The sequence below is a fragment of the Dicentrarchus labrax genome, unplaced genomic scaffold, assembly GCF_905237075.1.
Source record: "Dicentrarchus labrax unplaced genomic scaffold, dlabrax2021, whole genome shotgun sequence".
Lineage (NCBI taxonomy): Eukaryota > Metazoa > Chordata > Actinopteri > Moronidae > Dicentrarchus > Dicentrarchus labrax.
In genome coordinates this window covers 1,032,749-1,049,919 of record NW_026136723.1, presented here as the reverse complement: position 1 = coordinate 1,049,919, position 17,171 = coordinate 1,032,749, and the positions used below count along the sequence as shown (strand labels likewise).

Genomic DNA, 17,171 nt, shown 5'->3' with positions numbered 1-17,171 from the left:
TGCATCACAACAAAAGGTTGATAAAATGAGTTTCCTCTCTGACAAAATCCAACCCAAGATGAGACAAAAGCACAACACTATGAACACATAAACATTTTAAAATGATTTTATAGACTGTTAAAACCCTTTTTAAAGACCTAAATATGTCTGTTAGTACAAACAAACTGTTGCTAAACTGCTGCATTGCACGTGTCAGCAGGCAGTGGGGTGTGAGGTATTCACTGTCCGGTTCATTTCTACCTCACGGCTCCAACATCCGACCATGTGAGCCGACCGGCAACGCTACTTGTTTTCGAGGTGTTGAATCTACAATTCCCTCTTCAATCAGCGGGATCGTAGCGTTGCCCACAGACATGATCTCACAGCCAGGGTCGAGCTGACACAAGCCCCCTGCTGCAGCCCTTTCCCCTGGGTCGGCTTTAATGTCATTAACAGGTGGGGGGCAAAAATAGATAGGACGGAGGCATAACATACACATACACACCACAGTTTAGGAGCTGGGGTTGTGTGTACGTGTGTGTGCTGTGATACATTTCCACACAAGTACATTTTAAAGCTGAGAGACCTGTCCAGCACAACTGTCCACGTTGGCATAAACAAACAGATTCATTTACAGAAGCTACAGTGTGACTGCATATCTCTCTCTCTCTCTCTCTCTCTCTCTCTCTTCTCTCTCACACACACACACACACACACACACACACACACACACACACATTTTAGGCACTTGGCTCAGGGAACACACACAGATATGAAGGCCTGCAAGCTAATACGCAGGCATGCACACCCACACACACACACACACACACACAAACACACACACAAGCACACACACACACACACAAGCACACACACACACACACAAGCACACTTGCACACACACAGACACTCACACACTCACTCACTCACACACACACACACACAAATATATAACCCTATATGTACATGTGCACAGGTACACACACACCGTTCACACACAAAACACAAATATATGCACACACACACAGGCACGCACACACATACAGGCATTTAGCTGATGCTCTTTTTCACCTCCACACACATGCACAGTCTTATAGCCCCAGTCCTCCCACACACGTAACACCCACTCCCACTCTGACCTCCGCCCCTTTTTCCCCTCCCTCACCCATCCACCTCTCTCCCTCCCTCGGTCACTCTCTCTCTTCTCCTCGCCCTCTGTCACTCCGAACAGAAGCACACACACAAAAACCAGGTCAGCAACTTGTTAATATCATTGTTGTGATATTTGTGAGGTGGCGGCGAGCGTTGTGAAGCACGCGTGCAGCACGTGTTAAAGAGTGAAAAAATAAAACTAATGTGTCTAATTTCAGCATGATATGTTCTGGCTGCTGAACTGTTTAAGGGGGGGGTTGGCTGGCTGGTAGGGGAAATAAAGCTGAACTGGCTTCTTCTTCAAACGTTGCCTGTTCAGAGTGTTTATGAAGTCGAGTTTGCTGTTTGCACGATATAAGGCAGGAACTTTCTCCTCAGTGCCGATTCCATGTGCGCTTATTTTTGGAGAGAGTAAGAAAGATATTTTAAGAGAGTGAACTTGTTGAAGAGTGTTTGTCGCCGGTCACAGCCTCTGTAATGAGTTTGTTCCTCGTGCTTCTATGCTACTTTCCAATGTGTCCAACTGGATGCCGTATAAGGAGAGCCGTGCGCAGCCTTGACGAGTAAGGAGAGCAGAGATGAATTTATTTAACATTCTTAACTGACACTTTGTACCAGCTGATTTTCTTGATCACCAACATTTAATTAACTTGTTCTGTAATAACAGATTTGAAACTTGTTTTGTTGTTGTCTTCTTTGCTTGTGGTTTTATGTATGCAAGCCTGTAATGACCAATGTTCATCACTGCGACTTTGACAAATTAAATGCACTCTACTTTTAGGTAGAAATATACTTTCTCCCTGAGATAACTGTACGATAAATCTAAATAAATAAATAAATAAACATATAATGAAAAAATACCTGCATCTGAGGCATGTGTCTGCCAAAGTGCCTTTGAGCAAGATGCACAATGCCTACCTGCTTCTCATTGTACAGCTCTTTGGATTAGACCATTAGCTTAAAACTTACTTCTAGTAATGATAAAATCCTAATATCTGTTGTATCAGAAGATCAGTTCCTGAGTTACATTTAATATTTGGACTGGAATGATGGTGTGATGGTGCTAATTTAGATTAGCAATTGCTTGTTTAGAATGGTCAATTTATTAATTATCATTAGTCAAATCTAATTATTTCAGTTTATGTGATTATCTAATTAATTTGAAGATTTATTTGATCATTTACCAAATGCAATAGAAATGCGATCTTCTTCTATTTATTGAAATATTTTCAAAGAACACAACTGCATGTCTCCACTCAGGATCACGTGTTTGATGTGAGATGTGAATTAATAACAGGATATGAGATACATTTATGAGTGAAAATGTATTTATGTGAGAAAATATATATATACATGTGATGTACTGTACTGTGCTGTTTTGTAATATCTGTGTCTCACAAAGAACTTTGGTGGAAAACAACCCTAAACCTGCACTCTGTAGCTTGTTAACTAGACAGACGGTGATGTGAAAGTAAAGTTATGTGTTCTCCCCGGGGGATGTGTTTCATTTTTGCTAACAAGAGGGAGGGCTGCATGTCATGTCTGTTGTCACCACATCCTGGTGGAACGCGACAGGACAGCTGTTTCATTCACCCTACAGACATAAAGGGTTTAAGATTCAATTCATCGGCAGCGTATCTGCGTGACTTCTCCATCTCAGAGCTTCTCGGAATAGATAATTGGTTATGGCTCAAACATGATGAGTGTTTTTGTTGCCGCCGAGGTATACCACACAGCGTCTCAGAATAGATCGCAGGTTATGATTCCTGTATGATGAGTGTTTTTTCTAAGTGTTTGCTGTCACATAACATCTCAAAATAGATAAGTGATTGTGATTTCACTATGCTAAGTGTTTTTATATTGCTTTTCTGTCCTAATGAAAAGAGTATAACAGACAGCACAGATAATCATATGTGACTGGAGGAAGCTCTCACCAGTTCTTTCTTTTTCACAGTTCAGTTTTTTTTGTTAATTTCTCTTGTCTTCACACTCTATAGTAGACTTGTTTGTGTTCACACAGCACTATTACAGAGGAAACAGTGCTTTTAATTTGAACTTACTGGCAGTTTTGGTCATTGTTAATTTATAATTTTGGCAGCAATGAATCCCAGAAAACCCTATTTGCCTTGGCAAGCATGCATTATATCACAATACTGCTAGCATTAGGGTTATGTTTGTATCATGAAATGTACAATTTGCAGCAAGTTCCATGCCTGCATCATTCCTCCAAATACATTTGTTCTTAATATACGGTGGATGACATTATGTGAACAAAAGACCAGGATCTCAATTTCAGGTGATTATATATCTAAATGGTTAGTTACTTTTACTTTCTCCTTCTTTCTTTTCTCCTTCCATTCTCATCTCTAGGAAGCGTCACGTCATCCACTCCTGACTTCTACCTCTACAGACTCTAAGTGGCGACACTTTTCTACACATGTTTTCTGGCATTTTCTTTTTCCAGGATGATTAATTTATCAGTTGTGCATCTGTCATCAACGCCTCCATTTTTTCTGAGGCTTTTTCTCAAGAGAAGGCTGATTCCTGCCTTTTCCTGCTAAAGTTATAGAGACGTATGTTTGGTTTCCAACACCAAGGAAACTTTTTGGGTTTAAACTTTTTTGTCTGTTTTTCTATCATGCTTTTTTGCTGTTAGTTCTTTTGCCCGTTATTTTCTTTTTTCAGTTTATCTTTCTACCTCTGTGTGCCTTCCCCTTCCTTTCTATCAGATACACCTATTGGACATTATATTACTTTAATACTGTCTCACTCTCTTTTTTCCTGTTTCCTGATTGTTTGTGGGCACAAACTGAGAATACACAACAGTTTTCCTTTGTTTTTGTTCCTGTCTTCAATTTTTCCATTGCTCAAATTCGACCATCACTGTCAAAGGAGAAAACTCAAAGCAAGCTCGGCTGCCAAACTGAATCCCACTAGGCTGTCTTAGTTGTTTTTTACTGTGTCACATCATGTGGTCTACCTTTTTGGTGACTGATGAGGAGGGCCGCACGGTGTGCCCGGCGGCGGCAGGAACGGTGGGAGGGGTTGCTCCGGGAGTAGCACCCCAAGGTGCAGGAGGTCTGACCAACCTGATGACTGGACGCAGTACGTTTGGTGGGAACAAGCGCCGCAGGGCGACGTCAACAGGACACGCCATGAGTGAGGCCCAGGAAGGGAAGGTGACTGATTTGATATTGTGTGAATGTGTGTTCTCCCTCAGGCTGTATGAAAGTACTCTGGAATTAATGGAACCAATCAATCACACAGCTTCTTTTTCAACTGACATCAGGCTGTTCCACAGAGCAAGAAAAAGCCCATAAGAGCAGATGCCTTCTAATGTTAGAAAACAAGTATTTGCAAAAGACTCAATGCAGTTTTCTGACATTAAGAAGATAAAATGTTATGTAACCAAAAGAATAATATTAATTGTCAGGTGTTCATTGGGGATATAATTGCTCAAAGATAATGCAGCCAGTTGAGTTTCATCACTTTCTGACATATACCTACAAATTGATTACCATCGTGAAATATTTCTATCCCCTATCACCCACAGATCTCAACTGCCCCTTTGATGGTTGATATTTCATCTGTTGAGGACATTAAAAACAACATGCAGAGATAGTTCTGTCCCTTTGGTACTGTTACTTTCTCACTGCACATTAGTATAGGATATCTGCTCCCAGTTTACCTTATTCTGTATAGCACAGCCTATCATGGCCCAGTTCCAATGCGCTGAACTATTACAGACATTAAATAATGTCATGAACATGATCACTGTAAGTGCATGAGAAAATGAGGTTGCAAGGGCACTAACTGCTATTTGAGGAAATCACCATAACAACACAACATATTTAATCCCCCCATCCTCCTCCTCGCACATACATGCTCATTATGAATACACAACACACTTTCATACATGCACAGAAACACATACGAAATGGCTATATGCAGCTCTAAGACAAAACCTTAAAATCTGTACTAAATAAAAACCATAGCCTCTGTTTGTTGTGTCTTAGTGTTTTGTATTATTGTCTGTATATTTTGTTGCACCTATGTCTGTATATACTTTCTAATTTGCTAATTTCTTCACCTTTGTAGTATGTCCTATTGCACTCATAAAGTACATTTATCTAAAATCTACATGTGACGGAAACAATCCCCATGTTCAGCCTTGGTAATAAAAAGCTAGACGAGGTGCTTATGTGCATTTGAACTTGTTCTTCCCAGCAATTTATTTGTGATTTATAATTTCAGACTTAAACATTAGCACAGTATGATTTGCGGGTAAGAATCGCAGATTGACAGAAAATGTGTAGAAAGCACTTAAGCACCTGCCAATGTATAATTTAACTGAGCTCAGCTAGACACCGATGAAACTGGCGAATTAAAGTAAGCAACCCCTTCATTCTATGTTGTATGGTATTGTGTTGGGTGGAGGATCAGAGGATCAGTCATTTTCTATACTGCCATAGTCTGAATAGGAAAAGAATATAAAATTCTGTTAGTTATACATGCTATTTTAGTGCCATAGCTTAACAGCTGAGTGCACTATTTAAAGTTATATGACCAAATTAGAGCGGTAAAATGCACTACATCCACTCGTTACACATTGTAGTAGGAGGAAGTCACACAAAATACACAGAATATATTGCCATGAATGGGCTGCATTTGAGCTTAACAGCATGCCAAGGACATATCTCTCATGAGCTGCCAAAGTTACACAGCTAGCAGCAGCTTTAGCTACCTACTGAGAGAGGACGCCTGTTAGACACTAAACCCAGACAAATAAACAACCTGAATATGGCAAATGGAATCACAAGCTGTACAAACCCTATTGCAGTTGAAAAGGCACAGGCTAAATAATAATAATAATTTCACTTATATAGGACCTTTCAAAACCAAGTTACAAAGTGCTTTACAATAAAAAAAGTCAAAAAGATGCAAAACATAAGATATAACATAAGATTAAATAAATGATATAGTAGTTTAGATAGAAAAGGCCATGAGATAGAAGGATAAGTGAGCTAAAAGGACATTGTAACTGGACCTTCACCGTAAATGGCAGGAATACAGCCAATAAATGGTTGCGGATAGAAGTAATAGCTTTTAAATTACTCTTTAATTCAGTATTGCAAAATGTCTTTCAAGTCCCTGTTGTTGTTGAAGCTGTTCTGTGTTGTGTTCTGTCACCAGATCAAGTTGGCATTCTTTGTAGCCATTGTTGGCGTAGTCCTGACAGTCCTTGGGGTGGGGACAGAGTTCTGGGTGGAGCTGGCACCTTCGAAGAGTTTCTATAACAACCAGGTGAAACACTGGAATATGCAATTACTGTACATTGTTGTTCATAACTTACTTCATATGTTATTTCCACAGACAAATTCAGATATTATTAACTTGTCCATGGATGTTTTTTGCAGTACATAAAACATAAACAGTAATTTCTGGTTAGAAATAAACCGCTGTTTGATGTCTAAAGCAAAACCCTGTGATGGATGGAAAAAGAATATTACTGCTGGTCTTGTCTCTGACAGCCCTCTTTGATCTTCATTTTGCAGACCTGTCTGACGGCTCACTACGGCCTGTGGAAGGGCTGCACCAAGACCCTGTGGGTGGCTGATATCGACCCAGAGAGAGAGAGCTGCGGACCCGCTGAACTACCCGGAGGTGACTCAAAGATTTACCGACTGGTTGGGTGGATGGCTGTCTAACTTTGATGATGTTTGACTGGTCTGTGTGAGGGAGGGAGTTTCTTAAGATGATGATTGACGGACCAGCTGGCTGACTGGATGTTTGTCAAAGCTTGTTGGACAGCTCAGTTTGAGGGAGAGAGTTAGCATGAATGAGTGGTCTACCTGACTTTCTGGCTAGACAAATGATGCTTGGCTCACGGATTGATGGCTGGCTGGATGAATGCTTCAGCTGACTAACGGCCTGAGTCATTGTTATATAGTCTGAGTCAAAGAGTAAGTACACAAGCTGCTTTTGGGTCAAGTGAGGGGACACATCATTTGGATTTTGGAAGTCCTCATTTAAAGTCCCACGAGGACAGAAACCACCCATGCAAGGGAGAACTTGCTTAAATACATACTTTACTAAACAACAGGTACCTAAACGACTGAATAGGTTGATTGAGAATGACTCCCAAAATAACATATATTTTCATCCAACATTGGCTTGTTCTCGAGACTCATTGTCCTGCAGCACTGCTAGTTGGTTGTCCGGCGTGTTGTTTACGTATTCTACTGGGGAAGCATTAGCATTAGCTTCAGGAGCGTTGGTCTCTGACTCCGACTTATTGCTTCCTTGGAGTTTTTTCTGCATTTTTCCAGAGCAGGTGAAGGATTATCCAAAGGCTGGGGATTTATTTATGTAACTTAAAAAGATCAATATGGCAAAGTAATCAATTCAATGTGCAGGGAGCTCAACAAAACTCTGTCTTTACATGGCGCTGCCTTAACTGGAAGTTAACATAAACAATGTATATGACCGTTGGAGAATACCAGCGACAGGCATCTTTTGGCATGTCATGGGCCAAATAAATATATACAAGAATAGTATAGAAAAATATATTTATATATTAATGAACAACTAAATAAAGTAAATAATTTAAAGAAACTGTGTGATGTGGCATTAAGATTGTTAGTATGGGAAATTAATCAAAGTATAGAGCATTTTCATTACACCATCTTTTCCAGTTAGAGGTTGTTAAAGTCTAGCTAAATAAAGTTTTACAAGTTTCTTATTACTGATGCAAGAATAACGGAAATAATGTAGGACTGTGGGGTGAAATTGAGTACGGCCGTCTAACAGTGGACTAGTCGAGTGTGGCAAAAGATTATAAAAGCTATTTGCAGTATCGCTCCCTTTTTCCATGACTCACCTGTATGAACTCCCCTTTTGAAGAATGACTCACATAAAAAGCAAAACAGAGACAGACTGAGAAAAGTCCACCAGGAGCTCTGTGTGTGTTCGTCATCGGTGTCAGACAGCATACCTGTTTGATTTTCATCAAAAGGAAGACAGATAGTTACACAGAACTACTGGCTTAGTGGTTAATGGGGTTGCAGTGTACCTCGGGACTTTTTGAGACATGCAGGAGATATTACATTTCTGTGTTGCTATGATTTTACACCATTTTGCCTACACAATGGCCTACATTTGATGGATTTTGTTTGCATGGTTGGATTAGAGCTTCTCCTCAAAAGTAAAGTATCACTGTGTTTATATGAGCATACATTAGCTTCATTTAAGCTCGTAATAAATTGGAACTACAGAAACTTTGAATATTTTATTTTATTTATCCAGCAAATACAGAATAATAGGTGGTTTCTCTTTTTGGTGCAAACATGCAGTATTGGTAATTTCAAACTACATACTCCTAATTTATAAACACTGTGGACCCAAAGTCAGATGTCACTAAAATGTATATTAATATTAACCCACTGGGTATCTTTGCTACACCGTCATTTCATAAATAAAAAGTTAAAAACAGTCAGGAAACATGAGATATACAAAGGCGTCTCTTCTTACCTGATTAAAGTATAGAATGACATCATCTACATGTAGTCACTGGACATTCATACACAGCGTGGTGGTAACTGGTGACATTGGTGTGAACTGAACCTACATTGTTGTCTCAAGTGACCCATCCTCAGACTATTCATGTTATTTGAGCCAGACACCCATGCTGGAACAACATGAACCATGTCTTCCTTAATGGATTAAGGTGTTCACATGTTCTGTAGTCAGTGAGAGGAAAGTCCAATTACTGTCTGCTTGGCTGGTTGCAGAGCCAGGTGGCAGGTCAACCTTTATTTGTGATGGGATTTGAATTTTGTCAATGGGATTTGAGTGCAGCTCTTTACTGTCTTAGTGGGAAAAAAACACAACCCAGAACCCTTTGAGGATATGGCTTTGATCACACTAATTAAGAGTGATGCATGTGCGTGTTTTGCTTGCATGTGTGCACAAAATGTGCGAGGGAACAGATAGAGGTGTCACATTCTATTTGATGGCCAAACTCTAATTACTGTAACACATCATCAGGACGGAGGAATGCTAATTGTGCAGGAAGCATTGGATTGTCACCTTGAGCTTGTCATTGACGTTCACGGCTGATTATGTTTGATGGGGAATTATTTAAAGTGTGCAGGGCTGAGAAAAACGTGGCTCCATGAATTTCAATAAGATGTTCATCAAGATTGTCTGCAACCACAGCAGATTACCTGTCAGTGTTTGTGTTTCTCTCATTTACAGTAGCTGTTTCTCTTCCTCTTTTTTGCTCCTGCAGAATCAAATTGCACCTACTTCAAGTTTTTCACCACGGGGGAAAATGCTGTGCTGTTTCAGAAGACAACAAGGAAGAGTGAGTCACACACCTCTTTCGGCTCTCCTGGCCTCTCTCAACCGCTGTCCCACCTTTTCCGCCCACTCTCTCCTCTCTTTATCCCTTTTATTCTTCTCCACCTCTCCCTCTCGCTGCCTCCCTCTCTCCCCTGTGCCCTCTTTGCCCTTTCATCTTTCTCTTCTTACGCTTTCTCTTTTCTTCAGTCCTCTGTCTGTCATCTGCCCCTACGATCCATCCCTCTCTCTCTCTCTCTCTCTCTCTCTCTCTCTCCATCCTTTCCTTTTCTCCATGTCTCCTCTCACCTCCTCACCGCGCTCTTTCAGGTTGGCCATTGTCTGCTCTGTGAGTGTTTGAAATCTATTCCGCCTACGCTGCGTTCAAGTGTCTCCGAGCTGCCGTCTAACCTCTCATTTCACTGGCAGCTCCATAATGTATTAAGATCACACAGTGCCATAAGCTGAGTTAAGAGAGACAGACGTACATTAAAATCTCATTGTTCACTGGTGCCCCATCACTGTCACGCTACAGGCCTCAATGTAGTGATTTAATAAATGCAGCTATGAGTTTGTAATATGCTGTACTAGCATTACTTGTTGTGATTTGAGATCACCAAAGTCTTCATGTAAATCTTCTTTTACGATCAAAATACTTATTAAAGTTCGGGTAGCTCTTGGCTTAGTTTTCAGGAAATTTCTTGAGGATGACTTTCTCAAAAACCTGACCAAACACAAAAAAACAATGTCACATGATCAATTATAAGCAGATTTTATGAGCCTAAACTCTGAGCGTATAAATGTGCATGTAATGTTTTCTTTTATACTTCTAGACTTTAGATTTAATCTTTCTGGGTCCAGTTCCATTCCAGAGTCAGATCAAGTAGTCAGCTTTTTGATGACCACGGTCAAACAAGCTGATTGCTGAGAGTTGGGAGGGTATCATACCTGCAATTTGGACACTTTCAGACTGAAACACTGTCTGAGAAATGGGAAAGGGAAATGAGAAGATGAAATACAATCCATAAAGCCCAGTTTAAGTAGATCTGATTGGATATCCAAGAGGTTGCAGGCTTATTAGAAGCCAAAAAAATTCCCAGTGCTTTGACGACTACTTTACTAATAAACTCTTAATCTCTATTAACATATCTTTCTTTTCTGGTCCTACAAAGTAATGAAAGGAACGTGCACTTACACATATTTGATTGGCCAATGCAATGTGTTGACAGTTGATGTTGAATTGAGTTACAGGAAAACCTGAGGATGCAACTTAAGTGGATTTTTTGAGAAATGTCAGGCTTTCTAAAAACCTTTAGATACAATAGTATCTATACTATCTGTATAATACCTAATGATCTGTGTTATCAGCCCAATCTCACAACAAAACGTAACGTAATAGACCTGCTGATCCATTAGAGGATCCTGTGTCAGTGTCACGCTTTGCCTCGCCTACACGTGAAAAGTACACCAAAATGCGACCTCAGCAAGTTTTATTTTGAAAGTGTAACTGGATGTTACATATTTATTATTGGTAACTTGACTGCAGAATGAGAACGTGTTGAAAACGTGACATTGCCACGCCTAGGTGCTGCAAAATGTGTCACTGTCACATTGGACCGGTATGTGTATTCCAGGCTTGGGTGTGGTAACTTGTTGCCCTGTTAAATATGAAAATCTATCAAATGTACCTCAAATCCCTTTGATTTCCCCGATAAGTCCAGTTCCAAAATCAACAGGTGCTCTTATTATAGTGAATATTAGAGTGTATGTAAACAGCACTGTTCTCCTTCCTCGTGCAGATCTGAATGTGGTGGCAGCCATGTTGGCCCTGTTCAGCCTGTTCCTGATGGTGATGGGTGCCATTTGCATCACCATGTCTCTCAGTAAAGAGATCATATTCTTCCTCAAGCCAGCGTCCGTCTGCTTTATTCTGTCAGGTCAGTATAGGCAACAACACACTGGGGAACTTTTGGATCAAACAGGGTTTTAGTGTATGAGTGTATGAGATCTTTCTTGATTAAGTAGAAGTTGCTAGAGACCAACAATCTGCTGTGTCTTCCACAGGTGTCATGGTGCTTCTCTCCCTGATGGTTTTCCACCAGTCCGTCCTGGCCTTCTTAGCCAGCGACCACACGATTCCTCTCCACCACGAGCTCTCCTGGTCAGTGTCGTGCATCGGCTGTGCAGGGGCCGTCCTCATCGTGGGTGGGATCCTCTTCCTGCTGCTGGCGCTGCCTTACAGCCCCTGGCGGAGGTGTCTCCCTCAGAAGGACGGCAGCAGTTAGTGGGCCAGAGGTGGTGTTGCACTTTATCTGCCCTTTCTGTTTGTGAGGAGGGAGGGTGCAGAGGGGCGTGGATGTTTCCCAAAGACGTCTTAGCAAAGAGATTGCTTTTTCTGTGAACTTATAAGAATCATTAAGCATGTTTATGGGGCGTTTCCCATGCACAGAATACTTATCTTTTCATCACAATATTCTTGTTTGGTATGAAATATCTTCACCCTTTTTTTTTTATCTTTGTTTCCCCGCGAGTAATTCTCTATCCCTGACTATTGATAAGAACACTTTGATTTATGACCCCATAATCTGACAGAATATTGTTGAGGTGTTAACAGCTACAATGCCACGGTGCAGAGAAATATCCCTTTTAGTCTTATCAAATATGGTTATCTTAATGCTCAGATGTGTTTGGGAAACAGTCCTGTATTGTCTTACTAATCATGCTGCAGGGTGTGGAGGAAATGTACTGTTAGTTCATTCAATAAAGGAAAAGTATTTTTCTAAAAACAGGTTAGCCCTTCAACTCCTTTGATATAAACTCATTGTTAAACAATACTTGACAAAAACAGTTTTAAAGGTCCAGTGTGTAACATTTAGGAGCTAGAAATGCACTATAATATTCATTGGTATGCTGTTTGCTTTTGATGTTTCTACAGTAGCACAGAACAGACAAACAAATACTGGTTGTAGATTAGTGGCCACTGTAGTTTCTCCTACACACTTCACAGACCGTGTTCATTCCCAGGTCGTCAAATACAGACGCCAGCAGTGCTCGTTAGTGGCAATCTGCAATTTCACCGCTAGATGGCACTAAATCCTACACACTGGTCCTTTAAAGAGTGTAGCAGATTTAAGTCAACGTTTGTTAAGCTAGCTAAAATGTTTGTAGTTGGTTAACCTGAACTGTACCAAAATTTTAACATATTGGCTCTTTAATTTACTCACTCTAACCTTATGGACTACTCCTTAAAATGTAAACTATCTACTAATTAACCTTTATTTCAGTTAAAAAAAAAAAGGCCTAGAGGACTGGATGTACAGAAAATATATGCTAGCTTTACTTTTTTACTTTACTATGTTAACTTTACAACAAAATTAACTTAAATACTGTAGTTGTGCCCAAAACACTGATCATTTACTGCGTCTTTGATTACTTCCATCTGTTGGATCACAGCCCTGCTCAGGTAACAAGATGACCATCAACATCCCCAAAAACAAAAATGACACTGAATGAACGGGACGGTTTATTGACCTCCAATCTGATAACCTCGTTCAAGAAACTCATTTTTTCTCAGTGATGTGTGAAAAAAGCAATATTATGTTTGTCCTAAAATGCCTTCCTGTCTGCAGAGCTGTCTTTCTATGGTATACGCTGGATGTTTTGTTGTCTTGTTATTCATCAATTGCCACTAAGATTTAGATATCAATGGCTTATATAATTTATTAGAAACACATTTATTACATAGTCATTTGACAGGGCTCTAATTTTGTAAAGGTACAAACACACACTATATATTATTATCTATGTCAGGTCATAAGCGCAATGATGAACACAACTTATTAGTATCATATTTGGATGTCACATGCATCATATTGCAGACATACAGTACTTTATAATAAGAGTATATATGACATATTTTAAATCAAGTGTAAGGTAGGTGCTACACTTTAGAAATAGCTTGACAATCACATACAACTAGAAAATATTGTAAAGATTTAGAGTGGAGTAGGGTGTACTTTTGATGTAAGTTTTACATCAGCTAAAAGTTTGAGATGCTTCCATGTTTTTACCTTCAGTGTTTTTCTCATGTTAGAACAAAGTGCTTTTCTGTGCCTGAATGGAAGGTGAACCGTCTCTGCAACTTCTTTGAACTGAATCGATTGAGTATGAATGACTTCATTTTATTATTAAACATGACATGAATATTTAATGTCATCCTCTCTCAGGTTTCATTTCTCTCTCTTATTCTACACTCTCAACACGTTCTCAGCTCACAGTCGCTGCATCCTCAAAAGCTGTTTTTATGAACCTTTAACACCTTGTCATAAAACTGACCCCACAATCTCGTTATCCCAGCAGTCCAAAGCTCCTGTGTTAGAAGTGTAAACACCAACACTCCCCCAGTGTGCTGATGAGCTCCCAGGCTGGCCAACTGAGCTAACTAGGTAAAGGCAGCTAAGTTATGACGCGTTCACATTGGAATCGGAGCTAGGTTTCCACACGATTAGATTCTAGATGTGAATTCTGCAACACGAATAGGGCAAATGTGAAATTGCAATGATTCTGCTCTGAACTCTGAACTTTATTTTTGAAACATTTGGATTAAAAAATTGGACTACTACAAATTTTTGGCCACTACTGCTTTTGCTTTGCTTTTTGGAGCAAGAGTCATGTAAACCAGAAAATTTTTTTCTATAGAATATGATTCAGTTTCACCAAAATCAGTGGCATAGTTGTCATGCATGACTTTCTGCTGTAAAGCGTTATGCACTTCTCTGTACTTGGACACCAGAGCAAAGGTGTTTGGGACTCAGAGTGGGAATGACAGAGGGACCATTCTCCCTATTATGATAGTATAGCTGTTATTATAAGGTAGAATACAGGTACAATAGTTATATAATGTTGCTTTAAAGATTATGTGGTGGTAGTTTGTGTACGTATGTGCAGCACAGTGGTTGCTTTGGGGGCTGAATTTAAATGGAGTGGAAATGAATGCCAACTGGTTCAGACTGGCACCCTGCCGGTCGGGTTTTGGAGGGAACCCAATGTTTTCCTTTGTAATAAGGCAGAGTTAATCCTAACAGGCTACACCAAAGGTGCAACAGTAGATCATTTACTGTCATGATTTGGACCAAAGAAAACAAACCGGGTGTGAACACAGTCTTTGTCAAATACCAATCTTGTGGATCACAGTCAATATATAGCCCAAACAGCCCAACACTACAGTCACTGCTTTTTATTTGATTTTTAGGCTTAGATTTATTATATATTTTAACAAAGTTGATAAATTACCAATTTAAACCCAAACTATAATATAATATATATAATATATAACGGTCATTTTTTGTTGTTGTGGACATTAGCTTTGAGCCATTTCCCCCTTTTATAAGACAGTCCACTGTGAACAGCAGCAGGATAGGAGATGAGGGAAAGAGGGCTAGACATACAACAACAACAAAGGTCCTAGCTAAATTTGAACTCAGGATGTTGCAGTTGCATGTTCCATGCTGTTATATGATACAGTACATACTTAGACTTCCAGAACACCAGCATGGCCCTTTCACCTTCTTCTTTATATGAGCCATGAACGCTCAAGTTATAATTCTGATATTTCCGACAGCATCTGAAGTCAGCATAAAGAGTAGATTCCAGACGTGGCAATATTATCACGTTACATGTAGAGTTGAATCCTCTTGCATTACTTGTGACAGGTCAATTGTTTTTTATGGTCTTTTGGCATGGTTGTATGACCCTGAAGTTCACCAAGGTAAATAGAGTTACAAATGGTGAAAATAGTGTTTGATTTGCTCTGACTCATGGTTTTCAACCCCCTCTCCCCCCATTAACGTTAGCACCGGTTCAGTTCTTGTTATCCTGCTCACAGCACATCTCAGTCACCACGCTGACCTCCTTCCAGGCTCACGTCTCTCTGAAGCGTCTCCCATGCTGTTTGGCTACGACCTCCTCTCTAAATATAGACCGTGGCCAATAGGGCCGACGTGGCAGGAGAACGCAAACCTGGAGACAAGCTGTGCACATAAACACACTCTCAATTTCACTTGTTCAAATACACGTGTGCACTTATACATTTGTACACACACACACAGTGTCTCTGCCCTGTGTGCGCAGGAAAGCACTAATATGATCATACACACTTAAGCGTTCACAGCGTGAGCACAGTCTGATTTAAACCGAGCCCCTGACGTCATACATTCCCAACGTCATCCAATACACTTTACTGCACCGCAGAGAATCAAATGATCCTCCACAAATTAATTTGAGTCATGAAGTGAAGTGAGCACAGATCTGAAGTTGTTAAAGCTACAACTTTTCTATTTGAGTCAGCAAAGTGTGCTACAAACCCTGCCCCTCCTCCTTCCCCCTGTGTTTATCCCCTGATTGGATACGTGGGTGCAAATTCATTAGGTATTACGATGCTTAAAGGTTCACTGTATAACATTAAGGAGGATTTACTGGCACAAATGGAATATAATACGCATAACTATTTTTTTAATTAGTGTATAATCACCTGAATATAGGAAGCATTGTTTTTAACTTAGAATGAGTCCTTTATATCTATAGATGTCACAGGTCACCTTCCATGGAGTCAGCCATGTTGAGCTGCCATGTCTTTTACAGTAGCGTAGAACGGAAAAACCAAACACTGACTGTAGGGCCTTTCGTGGCCACCATAGTTTTTCCTACACACTTCACAGCCTATTTTCATTCCCAGGACGCCAGTAGTTTTCAGTTACTTGAAAACTTCACCGCTACATGCCACTAAATCCTACAGACTGATCCTTTTACTAACTATTACGATTCAATATCACTATGTATTGCAATTTCTGTTTGCTTTTTTAAGATTAGACCATGGGGAAAAGCTGTATCCCACACTTCTAGAGACTATATAATTCCAAAAAGAATGCACATCACGTCAGTCAGTCTTAGCATAGGAACTATATGTCAGTCTGTAAGTATGTTTATGTTTTTTAAGATAATATTGCAATCACAATGATCACGATTTCTTTTAGCACGTGATAATTTCCCCCACCCACTTCTAACACACTGCTTACTTGCTAAGTAGAAAACCTAGCAAACCGGCTAATCGGTCTGTCCGTAATTAATCCATCACTGCATCTGCCATTTTAACTGAAGTGAAGTGGATTGTCACAGCTCAAAGAAATATTCTGAAACAGATGTAGACCCTATCACAAACCTCCTTCCACTTGTAATGTCTTGTAATTTATGGATTGATCCACCTGTATTTTCACGGATGGTTTGGATGGTGGAGGATAGACTCTCAGAGTCTCATGTTGCTTGTACACTTTACATATCAAGGTGCTGAGTGCCAGACCCCTACTATGCCGCACCCCCAAAAGTCATTCACTCTCAACGTCATCCAATACACCAGAAAGAAAATACACTCCTCCAAGAGTGTACTTGACGAAAACTGATATTAAGTCCTTAAATATTTGCAGCTTTATTGGCTTTAACCCAGAACAGAAGTATGTGGGAGAAGTTAGTTGGACATTCCTAACTGGTCTCTCTACAGTTAACACACACTCAGACAGAGATTTAAAGTGTCCAACTCAAACAGAGCGGTGTCCAGCTCTTACACACTACATGTCTGCAGTATCATAGAGACATCAACTTAAGATCTCCTGAATGACACACACATCTAGACAACTGTCATACAAATG

General features: G+C 40.1%; 1 protein-coding gene across 2 annotated transcripts; it reads left to right on the top strand.

The window, feature by feature from the left end:
* Positions 1 to 1,138: 1,138 nt before the first annotated feature.
* LOC127358224 (voltage-dependent calcium channel gamma-6 subunit-like) lies at positions 1,139 to 13,686 on the top strand. 2 transcript variants are annotated; one of them, XM_051391180.1, is made up of 7 exons: positions 1,139 to 1,231; positions 3,502 to 4,310; positions 6,325 to 6,435; positions 6,687 to 6,795; positions 9,422 to 9,496; positions 11,271 to 11,408; positions 11,536 to 13,686. In XM_051391180.1, exons 2-7 carry the CDS (start codon positions 4,101 to 4,103, stop codon positions 11,754 to 11,756), a joined length of 864 nt encoding a protein of 287 aa, XP_051247140.1. In that variant the 5' UTR covers positions 1,139 to 1,231; positions 3,502 to 4,100; the 3' UTR covers positions 11,757 to 13,686. The 2 variants fall into 2 exon arrangements, with proteins under 2 accessions (XP_051247140.1, XP_051247141.1); XM_051391181.1 differs by lacking the exon at positions 1,139 to 1,231 and adding an exon at positions 1,461 to 1,694.
* Positions 13,687 to 17,171: the final 3,485 nt, after the last annotated feature.

Bases quoted from the DNA above. Each gene is read 5' to 3' on its own strand.
- LOC127358224 (XM_051391180.1), top strand. From the start codon at position 4,101: ATGTGGTCTACCTTTTTGGTGACTGATGAGGAGGGCCGCACGGTGTGC. The intron at 4,311-6,324 runs GTGACTGATTTG...TTCTGTCACCAG, and splicing joins GTGAGGCCCAGGAAGGGAAG to ATCAAGTTGGCATTCTTTGT. The intron at 11,409-11,535 runs GTCAGTATAGGC...TGTCTTCCACAG, and splicing joins CGTCTGCTTTATTCTGTCAG to GTGTCATGGTGCTTCTCTCC.